Source organism: Bombus affinis, chromosome 11 (genome assembly GCF_024516045.1).
Source record: "Bombus affinis isolate iyBomAffi1 chromosome 11, iyBomAffi1.2, whole genome shotgun sequence".
NCBI classification, from domain to species: Eukaryota; Metazoa; Arthropoda; class Insecta; order Hymenoptera; family Apidae; genus Bombus; species Bombus affinis.
In genome coordinates, this window is record NC_066354.1 from 4998310 (window position 1) to 5010718 (window position 12409).

A 12409-nucleotide genomic window follows, 5' to 3' on the forward strand; every position below is an offset into this window, starting at 1 on the left:
GCATAACAGGAGAATATGAAATGCAGGCAACTTCATGATAACTTCTTTATTCAATTGTTCCCCTAGTAAGAAAATCGCAAAGAAACAATAATAGGAGAACACGAAAAGCAAGAAGTTGTAGTTTAATTTCTCTGAACAATTATGTTTTCCTGTTGAGTAAGATAGACGCGCAGTACTAGAAAAGTAGAAATAAAGTGGTGGTACTAGATGATCTCTTGTATCATCCTATTCTCCTAGTAAGAGAATTCATTTTTCGACGCTTGAAGAACGTCGATGGAAGCTTCCTGGATGACAGAAGAGAATACAACAATCGACTAAAATCATATGCAAAGTTATTAAAGATGTGTAAATATAAATCATTTGTTACATATGACACATATGTGTTAATATGTGTTTAGTAAAATTAAGAAAGAAACAAGTTTCTAAGTTTCATTCGACGTTAACATATTGATTAACTCTCTCTCGAATGATAAAAAGGTATCGAAAATTGATGATTCAGAATTATATAATAATTTAAGGCAATGATTCCAAATCTGCGAACGTTTCATTTTATACTAAAAACCAAATGTGTTTAGAAAATATTTGTTAATAAAGATTAATAAGTATCGCGATAATTTACGATACGATCAATAATAATTTATAAATTAACAAATCTATAAACTATGTTATAGGAATAATATAATATAGACATGAATTTTCGTTCTTCTTCAACTGTATATGTATACAACCTTACGAATACCGTCTATGGTCTCATTTAATGTCACGTTTATTCTGTCCTAAGTCAATGTTTCCAGCTGTCACTGCTCCGATGATACAAAAATGGTATCATCGATTATCGATAATATACCGATAATGGATAGAGATGTTTTTGTTTTATGCTTACATGATGAATTATGACCATCATATGATGTGTCAAAATTATTATTAATAGCATTGATATTGACCAAGAATCAGATAGACCTTGCATAGATTACAAAAAAAATATTTTATGACACGAGAATTACGTAGTCCCCCATATCATTTTAATGTCACATGCGACATTATCGGTTCAGTACAAGATAAAATAGAGATCGATTTATATACGATACATCTCTCCAATTATCTGAAATACTGCCATCTATTGCTTCTTTCTCTCATTCATTCAGCCATTGAAGAATTTCTTCCAAAACCTGATAACAGTAGAAATAACAAAATATTTTAGAATTCTTAAATAAATACTACTTATAAATATATATATTTGCAATATTAAAAGTATGTAAAAATAATGAATTACCAATGTTATAATCCTCTGATTCTGGCGATCAAACCCTTATTCAGTCACATCCGATTTAATGCATAGGACAAGTTATTTATCTTCGAACGAGAATTAATTGTTTCTCCATAACCTCGAAATTCCTTCACGCGTTGTGCCAAATAAAACTGGGAACTACTGAAAATCTAATAATACAATTAAATGTTAATGTAATAATCATTAAAACACAAGGTGGATTTTAAGATTTCACATAATACATTTTACTTGCGTTGCAAATCTAACACGTATTTTCTCCGCGTTGCCTAATTCAACATGTCTTTGAGATATCTTTGCACATACTCTGACATTATCTACCCAAAAAGCATCTGCATTGTATCAGTGAATGAAATCCTACTGTGTATAATCATTATTTCAATTGACCACAACAAATAACAAAGAAATTTGGTACACTAGCAAAGATTACACTATGCAATTAAAGTATTTTCTCTATAATCATCCACCAATACGTTCCTGATAATTAATCAGCCATCATTTCCATTACTGGGAGCAGCCAAAGGAACAAGAAATTGATGATATCCTTTGGAGCTGGTATTTTTGCGCTAGAAAGGGATCTGAGAAACAAATCGGTCGTTCGTACCCCGATCACGCAACTACGGTGGAGGTTGTCCGCTCTCTCGTAGAATATTAGAATAAATTGGTGGAAGTGATGATTTAATCCCAAAATCGCAGGGTAGAAGAGCAACAGGCTTCAAAAATGAAAAACATCACGTCCCGGGTACCGGTCTAATGAACCGGCAGAGATGTTACAAAGAATGGGCTGAAGAACCGATGGTAGTCCTTCCGAACTTGTACTCCTGTGCTAGGAAGGGTTATGGGAAAATGAACCGATCCTGGGTGTTTAGATCACGCCTCCACGACGGTGGTTGTCCCCTTCGTCGTAAATAGATTGGACTGAAGAGGCATTTCGAATGTTTAGAAGCAAATGAGATCTGTCCACTGCAAAATTATATGTATTTATTGCACTCCTGTATGTATGAGGCGCATAGGAAGCTAAAAATGTAGATATGTCACTTCTATGGAACAAAAAATGGGGTCCGGAATTTTTCTCAAACGTTATGAACTATGAGAAATAACTTCACGAGAATTATGAGGTTTATTCGGTTCAATAACAGAAATCAACAAAGGCAACAAAGGTTAAATCTTTTAATACATTTCAAGAGTTTCTTTACATCCGGGAAAAACACGTCACAGTCAGGTTTGAACATGTTCTCGAGATAGCATTTTCCCTTATTGCGTGTCCACAGAGGAAAGCACACCATTCTTTATTGTTAGACAAATTCAAGGTTATGTATATGTATTTGGAACTGTAGCAGCAAACATTCAATTTGCCCGGCAACTTTTTCAAAGCAATCAAATTATGAAACATTTATAGGTATAATAATAATATTTTACATATATTAAATACATATTTTTTGTTATATTCCCATGATATAGTATGTCGATGACTATACATGAAATATTAATTCATTCCTGGGACATCATAAAACACATAATACTTCTGATAGGACAACTGGGTATAGAAGCACAAGAAAGCCGCAAAAAAATCGCATTCCACGTCGTTTCACGTGTCCGACCTTTTTCAACTAATTTCATTTCGAGAAACCACGGTGAAGCTACTAGCTCGACTGAAGTGTGCTACCAGTCCATGATTTTGCCCACCATATTCTCTGACTTGCGATCGATGATCCAAATGGGTCGGGAAACGAACGTTTATATATTGTTCGAGGACGCAGATAAGAACGTACACCGATCAGTAAGTTTGCCCACGTGCACTTGAACTGGCTTTCGCGATTTGTATTTTCATTTCACTTTCATAAAATATTTTGTGTTTTGTGATTAGAAGATTCAGCGAGTATTGCGCCCGAATAGAATAATTATCAATATCAGATTATCTGTATCAATTCTTTATATTAAAATGCAGAACGCGATGTGCAAAGTAACCTATTCCAAACTAATGAATAAAGTACAGATAAAAAATTTTACTCACAAAGATAATAAATACCTGCATGCGATATGTTCGTCAAAAGTTCTACGTAATACAACCGTCGCCTGTGTCGATTTATTAAGATTATTTCCCCGCGGCATGATTGAGCGACCAGAGCGACAAAAATGTTTACGACTCACGATTAGATGCGACCGACGTTGTCATTGATATCGTTGTGGTCCGAGGAACGTTATTATGAAGCCGCCATCATCAAATAGGAATCGTCGAATCCCGTGAAAGAAGTGAAGATTGGAAGAAATCTGTAACAAAGTAAAGAATATTACAATTTGTTTTTCATAACAGAAAAAGAAGTAAACTACTCTTTTGTATCTTTCTTTTTTCTATCGAGTGATTGTTCATGAAAATATTGCTTTATCAAAACTATGAACTAATTATTATTTATTTATCATAGGATAGAGAAACATCATATTCAGAATAAAAAAAATATATAGCTAATATATTTCAAATATTATGATTATATGGATATTTATAAAATATAAAACATGACGTACTTTTCTTGTCTGTTAAACAGAGCTGGGCAATGAAAGAAATAGCGATTTGAAATTGATGACAACCTTCCATATCTTGAAATTTTCTCTGTGATTGAGCAATAATCTGTACAAAAGAATTACACAAAATGTTAAAATAATGTATAAAAGTAATAAATTATATAAAAATAAAACGACAATCTACGTTAAATACGCACAAACGTGACTACCAAACGTCGTTTCGCGACGTCCAACCACTTCAGTCAGCGATATTAAACTGGCACCTCACTCCACGGTTTGTCTAGCGAATAATGGTGACGAGGAATGAAAATAGCAGAGGCTGCTCTTCGGTAAGTCGAGCGGTACGAATACAAGTCGTCAGATTCCTGGAAAAAATATGTTTTTCTTAGCACCCTTATTATGTTTCAAACAAAGAAACATTACGATAGGCTGAAGGCGTAAAAAGTAAACACGCGTAAGTTAATATTTAGATTACTTTTGAAATTGAGTGAATGAATTTAAGACATAGATACCTGCGCTTATATATCATAATTTTATTTGATTAAATAAATTTGACTGCTATATATACATAAAGCTTAAAGATGACATGTATTTTAGATCGAAATAAAATGATGCTACTGGCCAGAAAATTTTAATAAACAGAGAGAGAGAGAGAGAGAGGGAAAAGAAGAGGTTATGAAAAGAGAAAAAGAAAATTAAATGAAGTAATTTTCAGCATCAATCAATGATCTGTATAAAAGAAACCACCAAGTATATTAATATAAAGCAAAATCCTTTAATCGCACTCAGAATAACTATCAAATTTTAGATATAAAAGGACCAACTTGTTACTTTAAGTGCCTAAAGTAAACTAATATACATTATAAAAATATATTTCCAAATAATAGCTAACTAATGAACCAAATCATTATAATCAGTTCTATTTACGAATAATGTATAAATTTAAATATCACAAAAATAATTATGAAAAAATAATTTGCTCTTTTTAAAATATTTTTTGGAATCTTTAGAATATTTTATTTGAGATATACTAGTATATTATATGCTGTATATATATAGCATAATACATTACAACATATATGGTGTACTATGTATATAACATAGTAGTATTTTATTAATTATTATTGTTATTACGTATTTAATAAAGATTTGTAACTTTTAACATCTAAAATGTATTTTTATTTTAAACAGAAATGTTTAGAACTATAGTAGAAAAAATTCAACAGTTGCTGTAATTACATGGTTCAAGATCGTAACGTAACAAAAAATACCTAAATAGCCAGAGGTGGGTGATATTTACACTGAATGTACGGAAGGAAAGTTATGTTCGACAAATTTGATTGATACTTAAAAATCTGTAATACACGGTGAGTCACTATAATTCTTATTGTAAGAGCTAAAGAAGTTTGATAATCTCGGAGGAAAAACTGCACCCTCTTTTTCTGTCTCCTTTAAACATTCCGTTATCTAACTCTCGCTTTATCTTTTCTTCAAATACTGCATTCCTTATACCTGCTTCTACTCTAACGTTTCTGTTTGTTTCAGCCTTTACAATGTATCTTGAGTTGTTCCACTTGAGCCTTAATATTCATCTGAGATACTTATTCTGTATCACCTTCAGCCTGCATCGTTCTTTCCGATCCCATATCTCTGCTCTATACAACATGATGCTTTTAATTAGAGGTCAAATAACTTAATCCTTTTGTTGAAGTCGCCTCTGAATTTTCTTTGTTCAATTTCCAGACCTGCTCCATTGAGTGCGACAAAGACAGACTGTACGTGCGTTAATCAAAAGAGGCGATAGTGTCCGACAAGGATGAGCTACACTGGTGGTGATAGAAAAGGAAGACGATAATGTGCAACAAGGATGTATAAGGGCATAAGCGCATTGAAATGCTCCTAGACGTATAGAGACGCACGTAGATACGTGGCGACGCGTAGAAACGCGCGCCAACAGCTGAAGATGCGTGGAAACGTGCCTGTACCTCGTGTGTGCCACTAGTATACTGAATCGATTGCGATGTATACGATACGACAATGATGTACTTCAAATTGTATGGCACAAAAAATTATTGCATGTTATTCTGTACCTCGTCTGTGATTCTGTATGAAGATATGTCTATTATCATTGGCTACGGTCATATATGATTTATATGACCGTGATTGCTAACCAAGGACAGAACGTGTTGAATAGGTCCAACCTATACCTAGTTTTTGGCGTTATAATATAATCGTGAATCCCAGGATCGACCATTGAAACCGGTTTTCAGGTGGACGCTTTCCCCACTGAATTAACGGTAGTAAGTCGTTGTTGCATCTTGTTTTTATTCTTCGTTACAGGAAATACCTTCTGCCAACTTACCATAATTTTTATGTTCTAATCTTTTGCAACGATGAAATGTGACAAGTTATTTCTTTGAATATTATTCGTAAGGGCAATTGACCATAAAAGTAAAAATAAATGAGATATATTATTAGTAGTCTGCAGATATTTACGCAAATTCATATTTTTATGAATATAATTAAAAATAGTCATTTAGATAAAAGATTTCATCAACTAAATATGTATTGCAAAGAGTTCTTATCTTTGGCTATTTTGTATATTTTTGCATGTTCAAATTTCCTAGAAATGCATAAAATTACGCAGTTCAATTATCGAGTACACAAAAGTAAATAAATGAAGTGAATTGTTTGCAATTCATCATAGATTTGTGTACCGGACGTATACAAATGGTTATATGAGGAATATATTAGGTTTCAAACAAACATTTAAACATGTTATCGCTGCGAGATTTCTCGCGACCCTTTATTACCATTTTTCTTACTTTTTCTTTTATCACAGTCGATGCTACGAAATACATATACAATTGCTTCTCACGTGTTCAACAATAAATATAGGAAGGAGAGGAAAAAGAAAACTTAGATACAATCATCGTTACCAGAGAACGAACGACACGACGTTTTCCATTATCACGTTCGAAGTAAACTGTCCATTAACATAAAATACAGGTTTCAGGAAAAAACCAACAGTAAGAGGAGGAGTAAAACTTTCAGCATTTCAACTAGCATATTGAAAGCTGACACTCGCTACTCCGGTACGAAGAAAGCTCTTTACGATCTCTGATTGACGGTCACGCAAATATATTACAATAATCAAAACCGGGTTGAATAATATGTGAATCGGTAGCTCGTGTAAACTTCTTTTACACCTCCATGCAAATGTTGCATTCATTATTTCTAGTATGATTGCAGTCATTTACAATGGCTGCGAAAAGTATTTCCACACCATTGTATATATTAGAGTATTTATATGTGAATTAATTAAATTTAAGTATACCAACATCTTTGAATCAATTTACATTATCAAATTCTACTTCTCTAACATTGTGACGATGGAAAAGAATTCCTAAGAATTCGTATAATATTTTTTTCTTCTACTTAGATTTACAATTTTACCAAATTTAAAGAAATTGACGTATTTATAATACAATATATTGCTATAATATATTGCATGATCCCATAGATTAAGTTTCACACCTTCATATGACTACGAAAATTTGATATTACGAAAATGAAATGTAGAATCTGATAACAAAAGAGCTTCATTGAAAAATGAAGATATGTGTAAATATTTGTTGTAACTACTGCGCTTCCTTTATGTGTGGTTACCCGATTTTGATTAGATAAAATGAAAGAAAGAAATATGTATGTATATGAACGAGGCGTTGTCGTCACGACAAAAGCATCTGTTACAAAATAAAATTGCAATATGCAAAAATGATGATTCCATTGTTCTTCGCGTCTGTGATAATTGAGTGAAAAATATTCAATGATCTCAGATACGAAAGTTAATATGTATTAACAACATTATACAATTGTGTTACTTCACGTAGGTGATTAAAAAGGCACATAGGCGTGCATAGTCCGAGACGTATCGAGTGGTTTTCTTTCTGTGCTTCGAAAAGTGACTTAGAAGGAAGATTATTATTATCGTGTGGGTAATGAAAAATGGCACCTCTGCCCACGCTCGTCTCTTCGTGTTTGAAAACGTCTCGAAAATACTTTATTTAAATTTAATTATTTTGTTTAATTTTATAGAAGAATAATTCCACGTTTTTTCAATCCACGAGTTAATTTCGACAAAATATTGATACGCCTAATCAAACATTAGGGTAACGTTAGCTGCATTTTCACATTGATGGCCGATGACACTCGGCAGCCTCGGACATTTTAACAAACTATACAAACCGCAAACATCTATATTGAATGTCACACCCGTACATACGTGTAAAGATATACGTATATAGTGTATATAATTATTTATACGCGAAACATAATCATCATACAGCATTCCATAATCAATGGTATCTGTCCGATTTACTATCAGATCCTTGGTGGATCGATCAATAGTGGACGGGTCTGTTTTAAAATCTTTGTAAAACGTTTTAAAAATTACGATTTAAAAAATTTCCTATAAACCGCTGAAATTTGAGTGAATCTTCCGTATTAGTGTGAATATATGTACGTATAGGCACGTTTCTCGTTTCTGAATCCGTTAAAACAAGCAGTCGCAAAAATTTTCAACTAAATATCTATAGTCTCTACTCTATGATACGGTTCAAGCGAAATCCTCCCGTTTCAACTACGGTTCTTTAATTGCACTTGGAATCGAAGTGAAATGCCCACGCATTGCTTTGTTCTTTCGCGATTATCGTCGAGATCATGAACAAGGGTTAACACGACTATCGTTCTATTGTACCCGATCATTCAAACAAGACACGCATGTATACCACTATTACACGTTCATCGAACGTTCTGTATCATGGCGCCTTTGAAATGACTTCCAAATTTCACTCTTTACACGATTCTTTGTACATTCCTTTCTTACGACTCCAATGCTGTCCAGCAGTTTCTCTTTTCTCACCATAGATCGCCGCCATGGTTCGTTCAAAGATAATTAAACTAATTAAAACCCTGTTGCTTAATACAATACTTTATCTTCTTCTCCTTTTAATACCATAAGTAATATTTAACGATTGATTAAAGAAAATCTCATTATCATTAACGATGGACAGCATCTTATTCAATCACTCGTCAATCATTCCGTTTATCCTACTTAATTCAACCTTATATACTAAAACTCCTCGAAGGACGTATCCAGAATATACAGGGTGTTAAAAAAGTGGCCGATATTTAGAAACTGATTGTAGACATTAAGACACGAAGGAAGTTCGTGTACAAAAATGTAGTTTGTGACTTATTTTTCTAATTATACGCTATTCGATTTTACATCAGAAATACGCTAGTATATATAGTTGCTGTAGACCAACAAATCAGCCGATGTACTTTTCTTTCTGTTTCATCGACACTCCGTGTTTCCCAGACAAATGAAGGAAATCAAATATCACGGCAGAAATTCTATTATCGTTTGATTTTTTATAACAAATATGAAGTATCAGTGAGATATATATAGAAAGAAATATAGCCTAATTTCTTGCGTAAAATTGAATTGTTTATACATAGAAGAATAAACTTCAAGCAACAACAATTTACAAATGAACCTTCTTCACTGCCTTGATGCCTACAATTACACCGTACAAGTGTGTTTTCTTTAGCAGCTTGTATCTTTTAGTCTTCATCCACCAGTTTGTCCATAAAAAATCTTCTCTTGTCCTTCGTCCTCTCTCCTTCCGACCACCATCCCGGAAATCCTCGACAGACAAAGAAGGCACTTCGTTCTCCCAGCGAGAAAGGTCCACGATACAGAATGAAGGTTGAACGGCGATGCAAGTTTAGCGACCATAGCGCGTCGAGTGGTCGCGGTCGCTCCATGGTCCACCATAATGGTGGACAACGCGGCTGGGTCGCTTCTTTCCCGTCGTTTTTCACCTGGCACCGGGTGATCTCGATGCGGCATCGCCGGTGAACCGGCTCAGAAGCTGCCACACTCGCGCAGCACGCGATTTCCGAGCGGCATCGGCGGACGGAAGTTGTTGATTACCTGAAACAAGCGGCACACAGGCGCCGGAATTAGGAAAACTGGGCCGTAATTCCGCCGATCTGGAATTCATTCTTTCGCGGTCGGACGTTGACGCGACGCCACGGCTAAAAATAAAACGAGAGAAAAAAAATGGAAGGGAAGGATGTGCGATGTGTCGCCAAGACGATGGATTTGTGGGGCGAGAGAAAGATTGATCGAACCGATGGAGAAGGTGTCCAGTGGGCGTTTTGTTCCGCCTTGGTTGACGTCGACACGAGTTTGTGATCAATTTTTAGAAATATTCTTCGTTCGTTTGTCGGGAGTCAGATTTAGTAATTTTTTGTTTTTTTACACTGTGTAATATCTCATTGAGTACGAGACATTCGATAGAGTTCAATGTCGATGCAAGATTCTAGTGTATTAAATGTAGGTTTTATGAAAAATTGTAATATTCGATTAAAATTCAGCATCTATGCAAAATTCAAGGTAGTAAATATTTATGGCGATTGTAGGACTTCTCCAATTTTGATGTTAGGAAGCTCTAAAATGTTCGAAGGTTTCTACGAGTGATACTCCATTTTCTCCTCTATTTATCCAACGTTGCTTATTTCACAATATGCTTCGTAATGAATTAACAGTATAAAGAATGCAAACGTGAAACTGAATACACTTACCGCTCCATGGTTCTCATGGCACGGGCACTCCTCCCCACGGGAGAATTTACGTAAGTTGCGGAAGATGTTCAACTGATGATGAGACACCTCGATGCACTTCTTGAAAAGAATCCAAGTGACGCTCTCGTTGCAGGGTGGCGTCGTCAACGAACCCAGATACGTCCAGTAGCCATTGTCATCTGGATCAGGAAATGGGAAGCACGAAATAAAATACAAGCTTAATTAAAAAAAGGAACGACTTATAAAATGAAAAAAGTCATAAAGTATTTCCAACGATAAGATCTGCCACCGCGATAAATGATGGACGCAGACGATAGAAAGCGCGGTCGTATGATGGATTGGTTCGCGTTTTTTGCGTTTGATATTTTAAACTGAATACTAATTTATTAATATGTAGAATATCGAGCGCGAGAGAAATTACGTAACTTCATTAACGTAATGCTTTTTTTAAAAAATTACGCGATTCATTATTAAAACGATAATGTATATAGTGGACATGACGATCGATCAAGACCGTCATTTAAAATATTCGAGACGTTGTCTCAGACAATTGTGTATACTCTTACGGAAGACGATAAATGAATTTTTAAAGACACCTTGGAAAGCTTGGTAAGCAAATTTCTATCGATTTTGAAAGGATCTGTCATGCGAAAGCTTCGTGTCTCGTTTGTAATTTCCAATTCCCTCTGTGTGACCAGGTTCGCGTGGCATAAATGATAGCATAAACGATAGCACTGCTTTAAAGAGTTAAACGATCGTGATTGGAAAGTAGGATGAAAATTTTAAGAGTCCTTTGCAACTAACGAGCGAGAGAAAAATAAGTTCTTGGACGATTTTTGTTTGACATTGGTTAATGATGAATAATGAAGTTATGGTTGGTGAGTAATGGAGTTAGGTGAATATAAAATTGACGATATTTTGATAGAATACTGACCAGGAAGTAGCTTGCTGGGATCGATTGGATCTGCGATTTCTATGACTTCGTTCTTGTGCGAGACATATGGCAACAAACGAGCGATCTTCTCCATTTCCTTGTGTGTCTTTCCCACCTGCAATTACAACGTTGCACAACACACTCCGTCAGTACGATCATCAACCTTTAATCTCTATTGTATACATAAATATTCATATTCTTAACCGAGTCGTATGATGCATATTTTCAAGAACCGACAAAAGAAAAACCTACATGTGCCACTATTTAATCCTATTAGAACGAAAGAACATTTTAATGTACGGTTTTGGAATTTGTAACGAACTGATTCGGAATCTGATTAATATTATTTCACTTTCACACGGAATTTCCATTATGTTAATATTCTCGAAAAATTTTAAAAACGTAAAATCTACGTAATTTTTACTAAAAAAAAAAAAAAAACGACGAACGGGTGAAAATTTGTTTGGTTGAAAAATTCAACTTTTTTTTAAATGATATTTTGCATTACGATCCATTCTTATTTCGAGTTAAATTACCGATCATCTTACACGAGTGCATCTTCATCCTAATTCATACATTGTTGTTTCAATGAAGTCAAAAGACGCCTAAATATTCATAGTGACGCAACGAGGAAAACTGCACGCGTTATACGAAACACAGTTAACAGCTATTAGAATAGCCGACTGGTTTTATCAAGAACAAGTTGCACGATCGTCGCCTTCCTGTCTCTCGAATTTAATTAAAGGCAAAATGCCTTTGGAAGATGATGTTGTTGGAAAAATGGCTGAACGAGGAAATGGAATTTGTATAGAGAAAATGCAGACAAGAATATACATTCAGCCAGTATTAATGACCGTGCATTATCTAATGGTCGTCGAATGTTTATCGCTTAGTAATAATATATACGAAAATTACGGCCTGTCAAAGTCTGTTAATACAGACCTAGCAAGCTTAAAGATTAAGAATGCTTTTTTTCGAGCGTAATATGCACTCTGATCGCGATGAAACGAATTACT

General features: G+C 34.5%; 1 protein-coding gene and 2 long non-coding RNA genes across 7 annotated transcripts in view; 1 reads left to right on the forward strand and 2 right to left on the reverse strand.

Moving 5' to 3' along the window:
• Positions 1 to 31: 31 nt before the first annotated feature.
• Positions 32 to 4332, reverse strand: LOC126921794 (uncharacterized). The gene is made up of 7 exons (XR_007712542.1): positions 4318 to 4332; positions 4003 to 4170; positions 3809 to 3911; positions 3437 to 3556; positions 1890 to 2248; positions 1274 to 1437; positions 32 to 1169 (listed from the first exon to the last, which is right to left on the reverse strand). It is a non-coding gene; the product is annotated as an uncharacterized LOC126921794 (long non-coding RNA).
• LOC126921798 (uncharacterized) lies at positions 3429 to 6103 on the forward strand. 5 transcript variants are annotated; one of them, XR_007712552.1, is made up of 5 exons: positions 3429 to 3566; positions 3829 to 4259; positions 4403 to 4650; positions 4997 to 5172; positions 5351 to 6103. It is a non-coding gene; the product is annotated as an uncharacterized LOC126921798 (long non-coding RNA). The 5 variants fall into 5 exon arrangements; XR_007712550.1 differs by having other exon boundaries at positions 3478 to 3566; positions 3709 to 4259; XR_007712551.1 differs by having other exon boundaries at positions 3478 to 3566; positions 3709 to 4259; positions 5549 to 6103.
• Positions 6104 to 6573: 470 nt separating this feature from the next.
• The window catches only part of LOC126921769 (carbonic anhydrase 1), a 29014-nt gene continuing 23178 nt past the window's right edge, over positions 6574 to 12409 (reverse strand). Inside the window, exons 5-7 of the mRNA XM_050733625.1 lie at positions 11394 to 11508; positions 10460 to 10638; positions 6574 to 9806 (exon numbers count right to left, since the gene is read on the reverse strand). Of these exons, the coding sequence (XP_050589582.1) occupies positions 9738 to 9806; positions 10460 to 10638; positions 11394 to 11508 (363 nt within the window). The 3' untranslated portion in view covers positions 6574 to 9737. The remainder of the gene's footprint in view (positions 9807 to 10459; positions 10639 to 11393; positions 11509 to 12409) is intronic.